At 42.6% G+C, this 13,998-nt stretch overlaps 1 protein-coding gene across 1 annotated transcript in view; it reads left to right on the forward strand.

The window, feature by feature from the left end:
- The first annotated feature begins 2,496 nt into the window (after window positions 1-2,496).
- Window positions 2,497-13,998, forward strand: part of LOC119466143 (enoyl-CoA delta isomerase 2) — a 29,891-nt gene continuing 18,389 nt past the window's right edge. Inside the window, exons 1-2 of the mRNA XM_049657198.1 lie at window positions 2,497-2,832; window positions 3,051-3,186. Of these exons, the coding sequence (XP_049513155.1) occupies window positions 2,786-2,832; window positions 3,051-3,186 (183 nt within the window). The 5' untranslated portion in view covers window positions 2,497-2,785. The remainder of the gene's footprint in view (window positions 2,833-3,050; window positions 3,187-13,998) is intronic.

Consider the following 13,998-nt stretch of genomic DNA (forward strand, 5'->3'; position numbering starts at 1 on the left):
AGGAAAATCCAAACGTTTTCTTGGTGGTGGTGTTCTGAAAGCATGACTCCTTACAAAGTGCTTAACTTTCTGTCGTTCTGAGGTAGAGAAACTGGACTGCATTCTGAAGGAGCCAACGATTCAACGCAGTAAGTTTAAATAACGAGTCATTTTCTGCTGTCATAACGGCTCGAATACGTGAAAATAGTTTGAAATTCGTTACGTTACAATGACGCACGACGCTGAAGTTTCGGCACGAAATAGAAGGGTTGTTTGGTCACTTCCCCGCCATATGAATGAAAATGAAGCTTTGAAACAATACTATAGTGCCCCCTTAACGTGCAGGCCAGAATGTGGCTGGAACCGGCGACGTTGCTTTGCGGACACTTTGGTGCTAACGACCGCCGGTTGGAAAGTGAGCAGCTGTCTCCATGAACGCTTGTAACTCAGTTGTGTCGTTTTATGGGGGACGACGAGACGTGCATTCCGTGTGAACGTAGCTGATAGAAAATATGATCGATCTCGGAATTTAGCGACAAAACACCGATGTGTTTCAAACAATTGTTCTGCGCATTAAAATGTGTTCGTGCACACTTGGTTCCATCAAACGTGCCTCAATGGGCAAATTTTATGGCTCGGATCCGTGTACCATTTTAGCGCGCAAACGTGATGGCCCCGTCTTGTCTAGCTTGCGGCCAACACCTGAACATTTGTCAGCAGTGCGGAGATGAAGGAGATGGGAGGGAAAGATGCCAGAGATACGAAGGAAGAGAGTCAATTTCATGTTGCGGCTACCGTAACTCCACATATCTCTAGCTTATGAAACAAGGGCAATAAGTAACACACTAGAACGTTCATAGTGCCTGAAATGTTGGCATGCGGCACAAAAAACTGCAACGAAGTTAAAACTGTCGCGTTCCCGTCCTGTCGACACCTGTGTACCATAGAGTTTCGTGCTACATGTTTGTAGGAAACGCGCTGTGCTGTACAGAACAAGTTATTTCTTTTGTGCGTCTGTGTTTCCTTTTTTCACAGATGTTATAATGAGAGGGTTAGCGCAAATACGACCTATGGTATCAGAAATTTCTAACCATAGGTGCAAGAAATGAAGTCGCAGAATTGAGCTTCAAATACCGCGGCGCACAATCGTACCTAGCGTACCCTAAAGTCCCAAAATATCTAAGGACTTTAGCGTACCCAACTCAGAAGCGCGCGCTAGCGATCGCAGCGCCCTGCCTCGAGCACAATCATTTTTTTTTTTTTTTTTGTTACTATTCTATCTTTCGTTCCGTAGGGGTAAAATTGTTTTCTAAAAAGTTGTCTCTTTCTGTTATGGCGTCTCCTAGTAGCGTAGCCCACGGAGGCGTCACTGCCAAGGAAGCAAGTCATAACTGAAAATATTTGACTCGTGGTGACTTTCGAGCATAGGTTTTGTCGTTGGAAGTAGTTGAAAGTCATATACTATCGACGAAGGTGAAACTTAGCGCTTAGTATACCGAATATCAAATGCTGCTACAATTCATTTTCGAGCATACTTCGAACGCATTCGAATAGTTCCCAACAGATCGAGCTCCGTGAGGAGAGTGACCGTCGTGTCACATAGCTGTCACGTGCAGTCAGATGTTTAGGCAAGACGGGTATTACGGTGTATTGACACCGTACAGGTAGTAACACCTTTTGAAATGTCAAGAGGCAATAAACCTGGCCAGATGCACTATTAGTAAAAACCGAAACGAAAACTATAAATAATAATAACGGAGCATGTAAATATTAAACCGTGATTGCCACTTCGCACGTCAGCCAGTACAGGGTCCTGCACATCTGGGTGCACGCATATGGCAGCAGACGCTTTCGCTTAACGTGTTAAACAAAAATAGAATTTGCGCTTACTGCTGCACTGTTCTTGCTGAAATTTGGTAGAAGAATTGCATTTTGTAGTCCATGTCGTTCAGTGTTATACTTGCCACAGTTAATTACCTGGTTTTTAAGAAAAAAAAAAAAGCGCAAATATGCCTTCGCTACTGGAATGCAAGCTGCTGCCATGACAATGAAAGTATAAACTTGTGTTGCCGCCTCCTGGCAGTTGCAGAAATTAGTGTTTCAGAGCTGGCTGCCGCGTGTTCTAGAAGCGGGCAACACGCAAAATCCCTCCCTGTCCAACTACTTTCGGTAGCTGCCGGCAAGCGGCGACACAAGTTTATGCTGCTGCTTGTGTCGCGGCAGCAGCTGGCATTTCCGTAAGCGAAGCCAAATTTGCGGTTTTTTCTTAAAAACCATACAGTTAACTGTGTACTCCAATATGCAATCCTTCTACTAAATTTCAGCAAGAACGGTGCAGCTGTCAGCGCAAAACCTTTTTTCGAACTCGTTAAGCGAAATACGCAGAATCGTGTATACAACCTCACATGTGTTTTGTCGTGGTTTTGGTTATTTGCATGTTTTTTTGGTTCTGAAGTTAGTACGTTTTATTTCTCTCTCTCTCTCTCCCTGACGCTACGATAACAACAGGTGTTCACGTTATCTATTACGGCGTCCGCTTGTCATTGTAACTCACTTGCATATCGTTTATAAAAAGGAAGCTGTCGTAGCAGCAGTGACGCGCTGTCGGTAGCGCAGGCGCGATATCGAATCACTTGACAGACGGAAAGTCGCCGCTGTTTTGCTTTTTCCTACACGGCTTTTGGCGTTACTGAACATCCGTGAGAAGAGCGCAGAACTCCTGGGGATATCAACCAACGCATGCGCGCCAGCGCATAAGAGGAAAGTTTTGCTCTGACAACTGCCGACGAGTCGTGTCAGAGAAACGATGTTGACCCTAGCGCGGAGACTGACCTTCCGCCCGTGCGTCTACAGGCAAGGTTTCTTAAAACTGCTCTTTTAACTACCTCGCGATAACTGACCGGCGTAGTTCGCGACGTTGTTTCAGAAGGCGCATCGTATCATTATTATACGCCGAGCCGGTTTTTCACTTCTATCGCGTGGCTTCAATACTCGAGGTCATTTCCTTACGACTGCGCCCGTCTCTCGACTTTCTTTCTTATATTTTGTTTGTTTTTATGCTTTTACCGCAGGGTTAACGCAGCCCTGTGGTGTTCGTCGGCCGCTACCCCTCTCCAACGCTTCAACGACGCCGTCGCCAACCTCGACAAAGTGCCTGAGGAGCCGTCGAACGACGTGAAGCTCAGGTTGTACGCGCTGTACAAACAGGTACTAGTACCAGCAGTTTCTCTGTTTTGTCAAAACTATGCAAGTGTGCATCTGAATCGTCGTTAGCTATGCAGTGGTCACAACGCAACGGCTGCCGGTATAGCATCAGCTGTCGGCGCTTTTGCTATACTCGCACTTAAGGACACAGGGTAGGCCCTTATGCCTCCCATGTGTTTTGAGCCTTATATATGACCCATTTTCTCAGTAACTGCGGCGCGTAGCGCATTCGGGGTTTGTTTCATTTTATTGCACGATTATGTCTGCTTGCAGTGGAACTATAACTAAAATTATTTTTCAGAGATTAATAGTTTCACAATTTTTTTCTTTTACCAACACAGCAAGGTTTTGTTTTTTCCGAAGAAAATAGTTCAAGAAAAATTAACTATTGAGGATACGTGTACCGTTCAAGTTCAGCAGCTGTGCATTGCTGTGTACTTCGGTGGCTAAAAATCAGCTTGCTCTCATTTCAAGTTCGTATAATGGGCAAATGTAACACGAAAATTTATTTCGACATATCGAGGGTCAAAGACAAAAAGAAAAAAAAAACATATTGACTTTTTTTTTTTTTTTTAAACTAGAGGCACTAAACCATTTGCCTAATAGCCACCAGCCATACAGTCATCACCAAAGTCAGCTTTTTGCTTCTTTGCTTGTCTTTTTGTTTTCCTGGCTTGTTTTTCCACGACTTCTGCCTCACTCTCTCGGCAAAATACAGTCGGCGACGGTCCATCTCACCCAACCACATCACAGTGGCTCCTGGCAACATATCAAATGCCTTCAGGACGCTAACTCGGGCCATGCAGCCTTCCTTGAACAATAAGCGCCGCATCAGAGGTGGCAGTTTTGAGCATCTCTGTTCCGAGGAACACATTTTTCGTTGCACACTCCCACAAGACATGGTTATTGCATTTTGGGTCTTGCCTTTGAGCACTTGAGTAGTTCTGGGGGAGCTAACTGTTGGAAAACTGTGTATGGCGCGCAGGACTGGCGCAGGCAGGTGCACATTGGGCTCCTGTGTGAATGGAACCCTGTTCTAAAGGTCTCAAGAAAGGGGGCGTGGCCACTCGTCACTTGGGTTTCGAAAACCTGGTCCTCTTGGCTCAGTCATAATGCGGAAAAACATGCGGGGCTCTGAATATTGTTAAGGAAGGTGTGAGCATTCCAAAAAAAGGTTAAAAACCAAAAATGTACTTTAAAAAAAAAAATTTCCCCCTACCCTGTGTCTTAAGAGCGATGCAGCCGAGCCCGACCCTCAAAGCCGGATCACGAGAAACACCGCACCGAAAATTGGAAGTTATTCAGTCTCGCAACTAGTTTGCTGTGCTGTCCTATCTTTCAGAACATGGATAGTTTTGAAGAGTGTAAGAAATACGTAAATTTCATTGAATAGTTTGAAGTTTATTTTCTTGTCAAGGAAAAGAGGGAACCAAGACAAAAGGGACTGTGCCTGACGGGGCCTTGGTTACCGGTACATAGTTAGCACAGTGCATAAACTTCCACATGAAACACAGTATATACATGAAATTGATCAATACAGCAAAACAATTACAAACTAGTAGTATGATTGTGGTACAAACAAGAAAAAGTAGTCATTAAATACACTATCAATTAATAGGGCATACATAAAATTACATAATACCGCAAAAGTGTTATATATGCTATATGCACTCAAAATGAAATTAATCATTGAAAATGCTTTCACTCACACAAAAAATAAGTGCAGCATCATGTATTATTTTAACTGAATTGACTCGTCACTGGTGAAATAGTTGTTAAGATACACGAAGGACATTGAAAGCAAGACCTTGTGTGTTTGGAGATTTCCTTTACTTCCTTCAATAAAGAACTGTTAGAACAAATTGTGGACAAGTCACGTTCTTTGCGAAACGGATAGCGGTTTATAGTTGCAGGGACTTGATAATTTTATGTTTGTTTACTCTAATTAGTACGGGTGACAGTGATTCACTTACGTTTCTACCGGAAAACATACTTTCTAGATGTATTATCTGCAGTACTGGACTATAAACTATTTTTGTGTTTGAGCAAGCGGAATTGATATATATGGGATTTGCTTTTAGTATATGGCATTTCGAAAAGGGGTGCCATATGGCCTGCCAAAAAAGTCCTCAGTAGGATTGCAAGACGCAGTTTCGAGTCAAAATAAGTTTTTGATAATACCGGACCCTTTAGTTCTCCATATGTGAATACAGTGAGTAATTAATATTAATTTATTTAGTTAAGGTAATTATGTTCCTGATCCATTAGATGCAAGAACAATCGTATCAGTATAACACACTCTTTTTAAAAAAAAGAAGAGGATGTAACTTGTGTTTAGTTCAATCGTATTTGTCAGTTTAAAAACAGTTTGCTGAGATTGGCCATTTTAAACGAGGCATGCATCCTGTAAACACTGGCGCCCCTGAAGGAAAAGTACAGTGCTACGGTCCCCATATGCGAATGATTTCACATCGCTGGTATCGACATCTTTTTTATGACTTTAGTATCATACAGGCCGCACCTGAGGCACTTATGATTTAGTTCCTCATGGCAGTAATGTACTGAGAAATGTGGAACTGTTGAGTGACTCGAATGCAGTGTTGGTAAATGCTGGAAGAAGTAAGGCCAAAGTAGCGATTTACTTGTGAAGTCTAGTAAATCACTCGACGGGGGGTTGGGCTCTTGAAGCACACTCAAAGCTCATTAAATCATAGGCTCTATGCCACATCATAGAGCTGGTCTCATCTTTAACTCTGAACTTGCCTCGTACAATGACTTATTATTTTCAAATCTAAACTATCGCACATTCCTGTGCGCCTTGATGACTCAGTTTACCTTGATAGATATTGGAGCACCAGTACCTGTCCAAACTCTGGCTTCGTCTAAGCCACCCACTGGATTATCAGTCGATCTATAGCCAGCATTATGTAGATTCCTGCTGGACCTTATTGAAGAAAACCAGCTATACATGTTTGTATTAAATGTACCACACATTTTATAGAGCCACAGGACAAACTATTGAACGAAAAAATACATTACATGCATCAGTTCTCAGAAAAGAGCTCTTTGCCTAGTCCACAACGTTCTTATGGACGAAGCAAAGAGCTCTTTTCTGAAGAACTGATACATGTAATATTTGTTATTCAATCTAAAATTATCAGCATTTACAATCCCATCATGGTGAAACAGCAGGAAAAGATGGTACACAACTGTGTTTAGCTTATTTTCATTGCAGCCATTTGAAGCCCCGTGTACACTTATCGCCACATATATGCGTATTGCCACAAACCACTCTGGGTACTACTTATCACAAGGATGTACTATGGCCATGAAAGGATTGCTTATCAGCTACTATCTGTTCTAAACAGACTTGCGCTGCTGCCAACTCTCCCGGCAGTACCATTTCGCACATCCGATTCTTTCTTATCCACTACTCGATTTCTTGACCACTCTTTTGCCACTTCCTCCATTTTTCGCCAGTTCAGTTTTGTGCAATGATTGGCCTTTGCATCCACCACTTGGAGTGATGTTTTGAAGTTACTATAGCTTACACGTGCTGTGATGGTATTACAGGTACAAAAATGGCTTCAAAAATGACTTCATTAGGTGAGACTTTATAGTTTGTATGACATACAGGTACAGGTTCATGGAGGTAAATCAGGAACATTTACTAGGCAAAGAACAAACATCCAAATTCAGTGTACTCGTGCAAAACTATGTACAGAGTGTGACAAAACCTTGTCAAATGAAACCATTCAGTACTATAACCTTTGTCAACTGCCGCAACCCTTTCGAGCCTAGACCCAAAACAGCTGCAGGCACGCCTTCACTTTCTCTCTATCCAGGTTCATCATCAGCTGCTTTATGGAACTCCACAACACAGTCTTGGTGTTGTGGAGTCTCGCATTGACCTTTGCCTCAACGAGGCCACACACATAGTAATCAAGTGGGTTGCAATTGGGGCTGGAAGAGAGCCACAAGTCGGGGAAATAGCAGTAGGGCACGTTGTCATAAAGCCATGATTTCATGTTCCTTGCCTTGTTGTTGAGGCACCGGAGTTGAGTCCTACTGGAACACAGTGACTCTGTGCAACATACAACTTGTCCATCTGGGGTTTAACCCTTGTAGGGTTGAATTTTTTTTTGCAAGAAAGCGTGCCCCCATGGTTAGCTTTTTTATTGCAGTTTACAGTAGTAGGAAATGACTGAAAACTCGTGAACACAGCAAAAATTATTGTAAGCAGTATTTTATCTCAAAGACGCTTTACTCACATCAACAGTATACACACAGATACACTATGCAGTTAGAGATAGAGAGAAATGTCTAGCATGCTGCCATACTGAAGTCATGACTGCGTACACCCCAGTGTATGGGAATGCACAAACCACAACAGAAAGGGGAACCACAACTGAAGGCACTGAAAAAGAAAACATATTAGTATTTCTCAACTTTGGCCACGCAGGGCTATATCTAACCTACCGGAAGCACAATAGTGGCGGGATCTCCTCGACGCACGCCCTGAAGTTCGCAGACGCCCCCCGCACACAATCGCTTGAAGGTAAACAAGTCAAGTGGGAGCTCCCCAGTGAGTGGAAACTCAATTTCAAATGACTTTAGGTGACTCTATAGAGATGGCAGCTCCTCTCAACAACTGTTGGTGTTGAATATGTGCGAAATATCAATGTAAGACCGGCGCCAAACATGTATGGCAAAAACCGTCAAAGGGTTAACAGCTGTCTCCAACACGTTGAAACATTGAAAAGTGGGGTGCAGGGATGCCACCCTCACTGTTCACCACCGCCAGCACCATCACAGCGGTCAAGCTTATTATTCTCAGTTAACAGTTGGCAGTTTCTAAGTACCAATGACGTACTACATATCTGCACACACCGCCAGGTTGATTGTGGACCTCACCATGCCCATTGCTTTTGTGAGGTCATTCTCGCTGAGCCCAGTATCTTCGTTGATCCAATAGCCGGCAGAATTCTGCTGTTCTTTCGCAATTTATTCGCTTTCTGTGTTTGGCTTAGTCTACAGTGACATCTTCCTGTATGTATTGCATTCCCTGAAAGCCTTGGCAATGCACTACACTTGCATGTTCTTATAGCCAAATCATGCAATAATTTAGTGGGACGTATTCCAGGTGGAAAGCAGTTCGTGTGTTGTTGCCCTACTGTTATATTCACGGCTCATCATTGAGCGAGTCATGACTTGATCGTTCCATGCTTCATCTTTGAATGACGTTGCAGAACAGGGCGAATGCGACCAGTTATCTTGCCATCATTGTTGCCAAGCCAAATCTGAAATAGCTCCGGATTTTTATATCGACAACCTGTAGATTAGTGCTTTCTTTTTTTCTAATGTCCTGTAATGCACTGTACGTAATAGAAGTCATGTTTTCGTTCCACTCATAGACATCAACAATGCATCCACTCGGGCTCTGATCACGTGGGTAGGTGTACATTGCTAGCAAAACTAAACTCGTCAATTTAGGACAAATTAGTGCGTTTTCGTTTTCACTGTCTGCAGTTGGAGCATGAGGTGTGGATGTACTCAGCCTGCACGTCCCTTCTTTTGTGATTGAAAAGGTTAAGGGGATCCAAGGGACTCAATTTTCTTGTTAATTACATGCATGCAAAGTAGCAGACAACAAAACCAAACAGAGCATAGGGGAAGTTAATTGTTCCATTTAATTGAAATGTAGAGATAATAAGGCAAATGAAAATAAGGGATGAAAAGACAGCTTCCTGCAGGTGGGAGCCAAACCCGCATCTTTCGCATTATACATGTGGCGCTCTACTTACTGAGATACTGCATTGGCCATCCTCCTTTCCATTTTCTTGGGTGTTTGTGTGGGCCTATAGTGTTAGCTCTGGGAGTGTTAGCCAGCGTTGATCATGGCCAAGTGGACAGATGGTCCTTTCAACCACAGGCATCACATGGTATGCGAGTTCAGGAGCAGGCGACTCGCCAATAAACCCTCCTATGCTACCTGATGGCATCGAGACTGCCAGTGTCGAGGCCATTACCGTGTAATGAGCAAGAAGAATGTGTGATCAAGGGGCTGCATTTTTTTTTTAGTCACAACCGGTTAACTGGCATATCGGTTAAAGTGTGTTCACCTGAATTATGCATAGCTGCTGTTGGGCTAAGCTGCACAAAGCATAGGGCTGTTTCTAAATAACAATCGCAGCACTTATAAGTGGAGTAAAAATGGAGTACGAACTAAAGCAGGTCTCTTTTTCACACTTGTTGGGTCCTACAGTTCTTTGCAATTCGCGCAGTTTCGGCAACCAAAACTAAGTTTAACACTTTCAGTGTAGAGTTTCTTTTTTTCCAGAGGTGACGCACCCACAGCATTGGGTTTTGATTAGGATACTATAGAACGACCAAAAGTTTATTTTTGGTTGTGCAGAAATGAAAAAAAAAATGACAGATATTGGTGCATGTTCTCTTCGTTTGGTCCTTGCACTCCCATATGACAAAAGGAACATGGCAGGCCAGAAACATGGAGATGTACCGGTACATCAGGGACGCTGCAAGGGTTAAACCCTGCGTTTCGTTAATATCTGGGCTTCTTGCTTTCGAGAGTCAAGTTGAAAACGCAATGTTCGGGGTAATAAATTCAGGTTTTCATTGAACGTCTTGTCCACTCTAATGAATTAACTCAGCCAGACAAGCAACGAGGTCAAACAATGTTGATTCGTAATTTCTGTGTTCAGGCGCACTTGTAATGAGGACCCAGCTAGATTCGTAATGCTCCTTCCTTAATTTGTCGTGCGGAAGCACAGCACATCCCCATCAATTGCATTGTGACAGCCACACAGTGTGCGACAGGCATGGTATTTAATATTTGAGCGTGTCAAATGCTCCCATGCCTGCAGCATAAGTCGAGCTTCATTCATCTTCCTTGCATACTTGCTGTCAACTGTACAGATCGCAGCGTTGCCCATCTCGCAGTGGCAAAAAGAGACGTTAAAACTAAAAAGAAACACAGATCTGTTTAGACGGGAATTCTTTTAAAACTCTACTTGGCATATTTTTTTACAGAAAAAAAAAGCATGTTAGTAGAGGAAATTACAACAAAATTTCCTACTTGAAATTTAATGCGCAAGCTGGGATGTCAGTCTGATGTTGCAAGCTTCACAATATTTGCTCTTAACAGCGAAGAAGTTTAAGCCAGCCGTAATTTGTGGTTCGTATCAAGAAACTATAAAGAAATAAAAGAAAAACTTCCTTGCAGAGGCGGGATTCGAACCCGCATACCCCCGTTCCCAAGGCGAGCGTTGTAACCACTAGCCACGCTACAGCCACACCACGCTTGCCGAACATGCATTTATGCAACCATATGATTGCGTTTGAGCGTCGCCTTCGTCCACAGCTGGTGCATTCGCACACTTAAGCTCCGCGAGGCGAAGAGGTTTTGCGCGCTATGAGAGCGAGAGAGACGCATTCACGTGCGGATCTGCTGGAACGCGTTATCGTTCCAGCTGCGCTATGCAACGCGCAGTAATGGCCGCAAGTCCAAGACGCACGAAAAGAAATTATCATCATGAGTAATAAGATGAAAAGTTTGTGCGCACTTCTGGAAAATCCAGGCCTACGATCGCCCAGCTTCGCTGTTTCAAGCGTTGTGCGGCTGAGTGCAAGGTTAAGCGTCTTTTTTTCTGGGGGGAGGGGGGTGTGGGGGCATTTTAGACATTTTCTGTCCAGGAAAAATTCAGTAAAGTTGCCAGGTTGAGTCGGTGGGCCTGCTTTCAAATGTGGTGTAATTAGTTCATATACATAATGAATTAACTAGCACCTAAGAGGTGCTGTCAAAATCGGGTAACGTGGCAGGCCTCGTGCTAGAAATTAGCAGTCTGGATTGCGAAGTCTTTGCTCATGGTGAGACCAGTCTGTTTGTTATTGCAAAAGAGTAGTCTGCGAATCTCGTTCAAGTTAGTATTTATTTTCAGCGTCACTTCAGGGCATGAGTGACTGAACTATATGTTGTGCACTGTAGATTCTTAGCTGTAACAGCACTGCACTGGCTTGCAGCTTTTTTTTTATCACACCAGTAACAACCATGATGTCGCTGCCATTGCCTTCTTTCTGTACATCACCAGGATGTGACTGAAAACTTGACAATGTCAACGCGGTAATCGGGCCAATGACATCATCTTTCCGGTGTTGATGCATGGAATGCGCTACTTGCCACAACCACATTCATTAAAAAACAAATAAAACAAACGGCTTTTGTCTGAGCAACATGTTAGAGTTCTGTCGAAAAAAAAACCTGTGTGGCTGCAATATGTCTGCCCTCTATATCAGCTCACTGACTTGTGTGCACAGTCTGCGTGCGCTGCTTTTTACATGTTTTTTTTTTTTATTCAAATCTTCAGTCTTTCCTTTTCCCTGTTATTTCTTTTAGTCTGTTCACTTTTTAACAGGCTGGCACAGGACTTGTGCATGGAACAAACCGCCGCGTGATCCACAATCAAAATCTACATGGGCTATTTGAATGCAAACTATATACCAGGTGTTATTTCTTATGAGGATCAACTCAAAAAACAAAAATCTTGTGTCTAGTCCACCGTCGTTTTTACATATAGACTACATGGTCAATGGGCATTAGCAGCACGAAAGTTTTCAATTATAATTTTGCTAATTATCTAAAATGCACCATTTAATTTTTTAATTGCCCATTTTAATGGGCGCCATATTGTAATTGTGAAATTAAAGCTGACGAGTAGTAAAATCATGTCTCCTTAGTAGAAATCTTGCTATGTGCTAGCACTAGTTTCCAAAATATGCGATCCTAAACTGTCCTATAGAATGCATTTGGCATTGCAGTTAAGTTTCCAAAATTGTTTTCAACAGTTTGGGATGATCTTAATTGGAATGCCCAAGGCATTTTTTAGATATTGGGGTGGACATATATCTCAAAAGTGGTGCTAGTCTTTGGATTTCTGCTAAGTTGGTGTGACTTTACTACTCCGCAGCTTCAATTTTGCAATTACTTGTGCCCTGAAGTGAGCGATTAAAAGTTAACAGAGAGTTTTACAATAGGGGCCCCAAACGTTTTGGGGCCCCAAAGAAATAGCGTTGACATCACTGCGCATGTGCGAGACGCAAACTGCGTTTGGGTTTTGCGTTACGCACGCTATTTCACTGATTTAGCGGGAGCCCCAAGGCTGCCCCAAAAGCTTTAGGTCAACAAACATGGCAGCACCCATCGAAGCGGCGGCTCTCCGAGTACCAAACTGGGCTTGATTCGTTGTAACGCGTGAAGTTCGTAAGCTAGAAGTCACTGCGGTTATCGCTTTCTCTCAACTATGAAGATTGATTCGTTAGATGCCGCTAATTCTAAATTCAATTGTCGATTTCATAGCTCGTAGGCCTAACGTGGATTAGCTTGGCTGGTGAAGGCACGTCAAGTTGGTTACTCAAAATTAAGCGCAACAAATCGCTTGTTGCTAATAGAATAACCTCTCAATTGAAATTAAATGCAAAACCATGAGTCAAAATTACTTTTCTTATCAAAATGGTATAGTTTATTTTAATATTTATAATTTTTCTTTGACACCGTAGTGGCACTGCAAGCGCAAGACGCTATTCGCCAACGCAAAGCCCTATTCTAAAACTCTTCACTCCTGCATGCCCCAACGCTAACACCCGCAAAGCTCTTTGGGGCGCCAAAGTTTTGGGGCCCCTATTCTAAAACTCTTTAATAAGGACGTTTTAGGTAAGTAGCGAAATTATCATTCATTTTTTCTTGCTGTTAATGTTCACCTAGCTACGTAGCTGGCTTATCTGGAAAGAAGGCTGGGTCCTAGGTGCAGCAGATTTTTTAAAGTGTTCTGCCTAAGATAAAACACATTGTACAGTAAAACATACATCTGAAGATTCCTGCGATAACCATAGTCATTCTATAAAGCAAATATTAGAACACTCTAACATTTTAAGTATTTATTCTTTCCAAGAACATTTAAAGGCTGAAATGCGCTATCCATAAATTTTAATTAGCGATTACCATCTGTTTGATGTATTTTCACCCACCTGAAGGATTTTTTCCACCCTCCGATCTTTCATAACAGTGTGACAGTCCGTTTTTGTTTGGGTCAGCGCATTGCCAACGCTCTTTCCTGCCAGTGTAGAGAATTGCAGTATTGTGAAGTGAATGTATGCACTACCACACAAATGTGCTATCGCTGTGAACACAAATAACGCAATAAATAAGCATTCACTAATGCGACAGGTGCAAAGCACAAATTGTATTTTCGAAGGACCAAACATTCCAACGACAAGAAAGCATTAACACAATGTACATCTTGCAGAAAGCAATTCTGACCAGTAAACATGTATTTCTAAAATTTTATGCCTGGCAAGAATTTTGTTTCTTAAACCAGAAAAAGCGGTAAACTTACCATTCTAACTTGGTGCCTATGAGCACTGTCTTTTGTGAAAATTGAGGTATTGTCAAAGTGTGGAGAAAACGTCTATTTCTGCACTGTATTCCCGAGAGTACAAGGAAAAGCCTCCTAGCATAAAATATGCATTAGTGATAGCTGGCTTTTTAATTGTTACCATTGCACCTTAAGAAGCATTGGACATATCTTTACACCAATACTTGCTCCACTGCCACCATGATGAAGTATGTGAGCACATGGTTCAAGATGCTGCCAAAGCAAATCACATGTGTTCGCAAAATGGGGTTGCCTATAGCATAGGTAGTAACTTCATAGTTACTACTTATGCTATAGGTGCTTATTACCTATCCTTACTGTCTATAGCATAGGTAGGTAGTAACATTAACGACACTCCTAAGCTGAA

The sequence above is a fragment of the Dermacentor silvarum genome, chromosome 10, assembly GCF_013339745.2.
Source record: "Dermacentor silvarum isolate Dsil-2018 chromosome 10, BIME_Dsil_1.4, whole genome shotgun sequence".
Taxonomy (NCBI): domain Eukaryota; kingdom Metazoa; phylum Arthropoda; class Arachnida; order Ixodida; family Ixodidae; genus Dermacentor; species Dermacentor silvarum.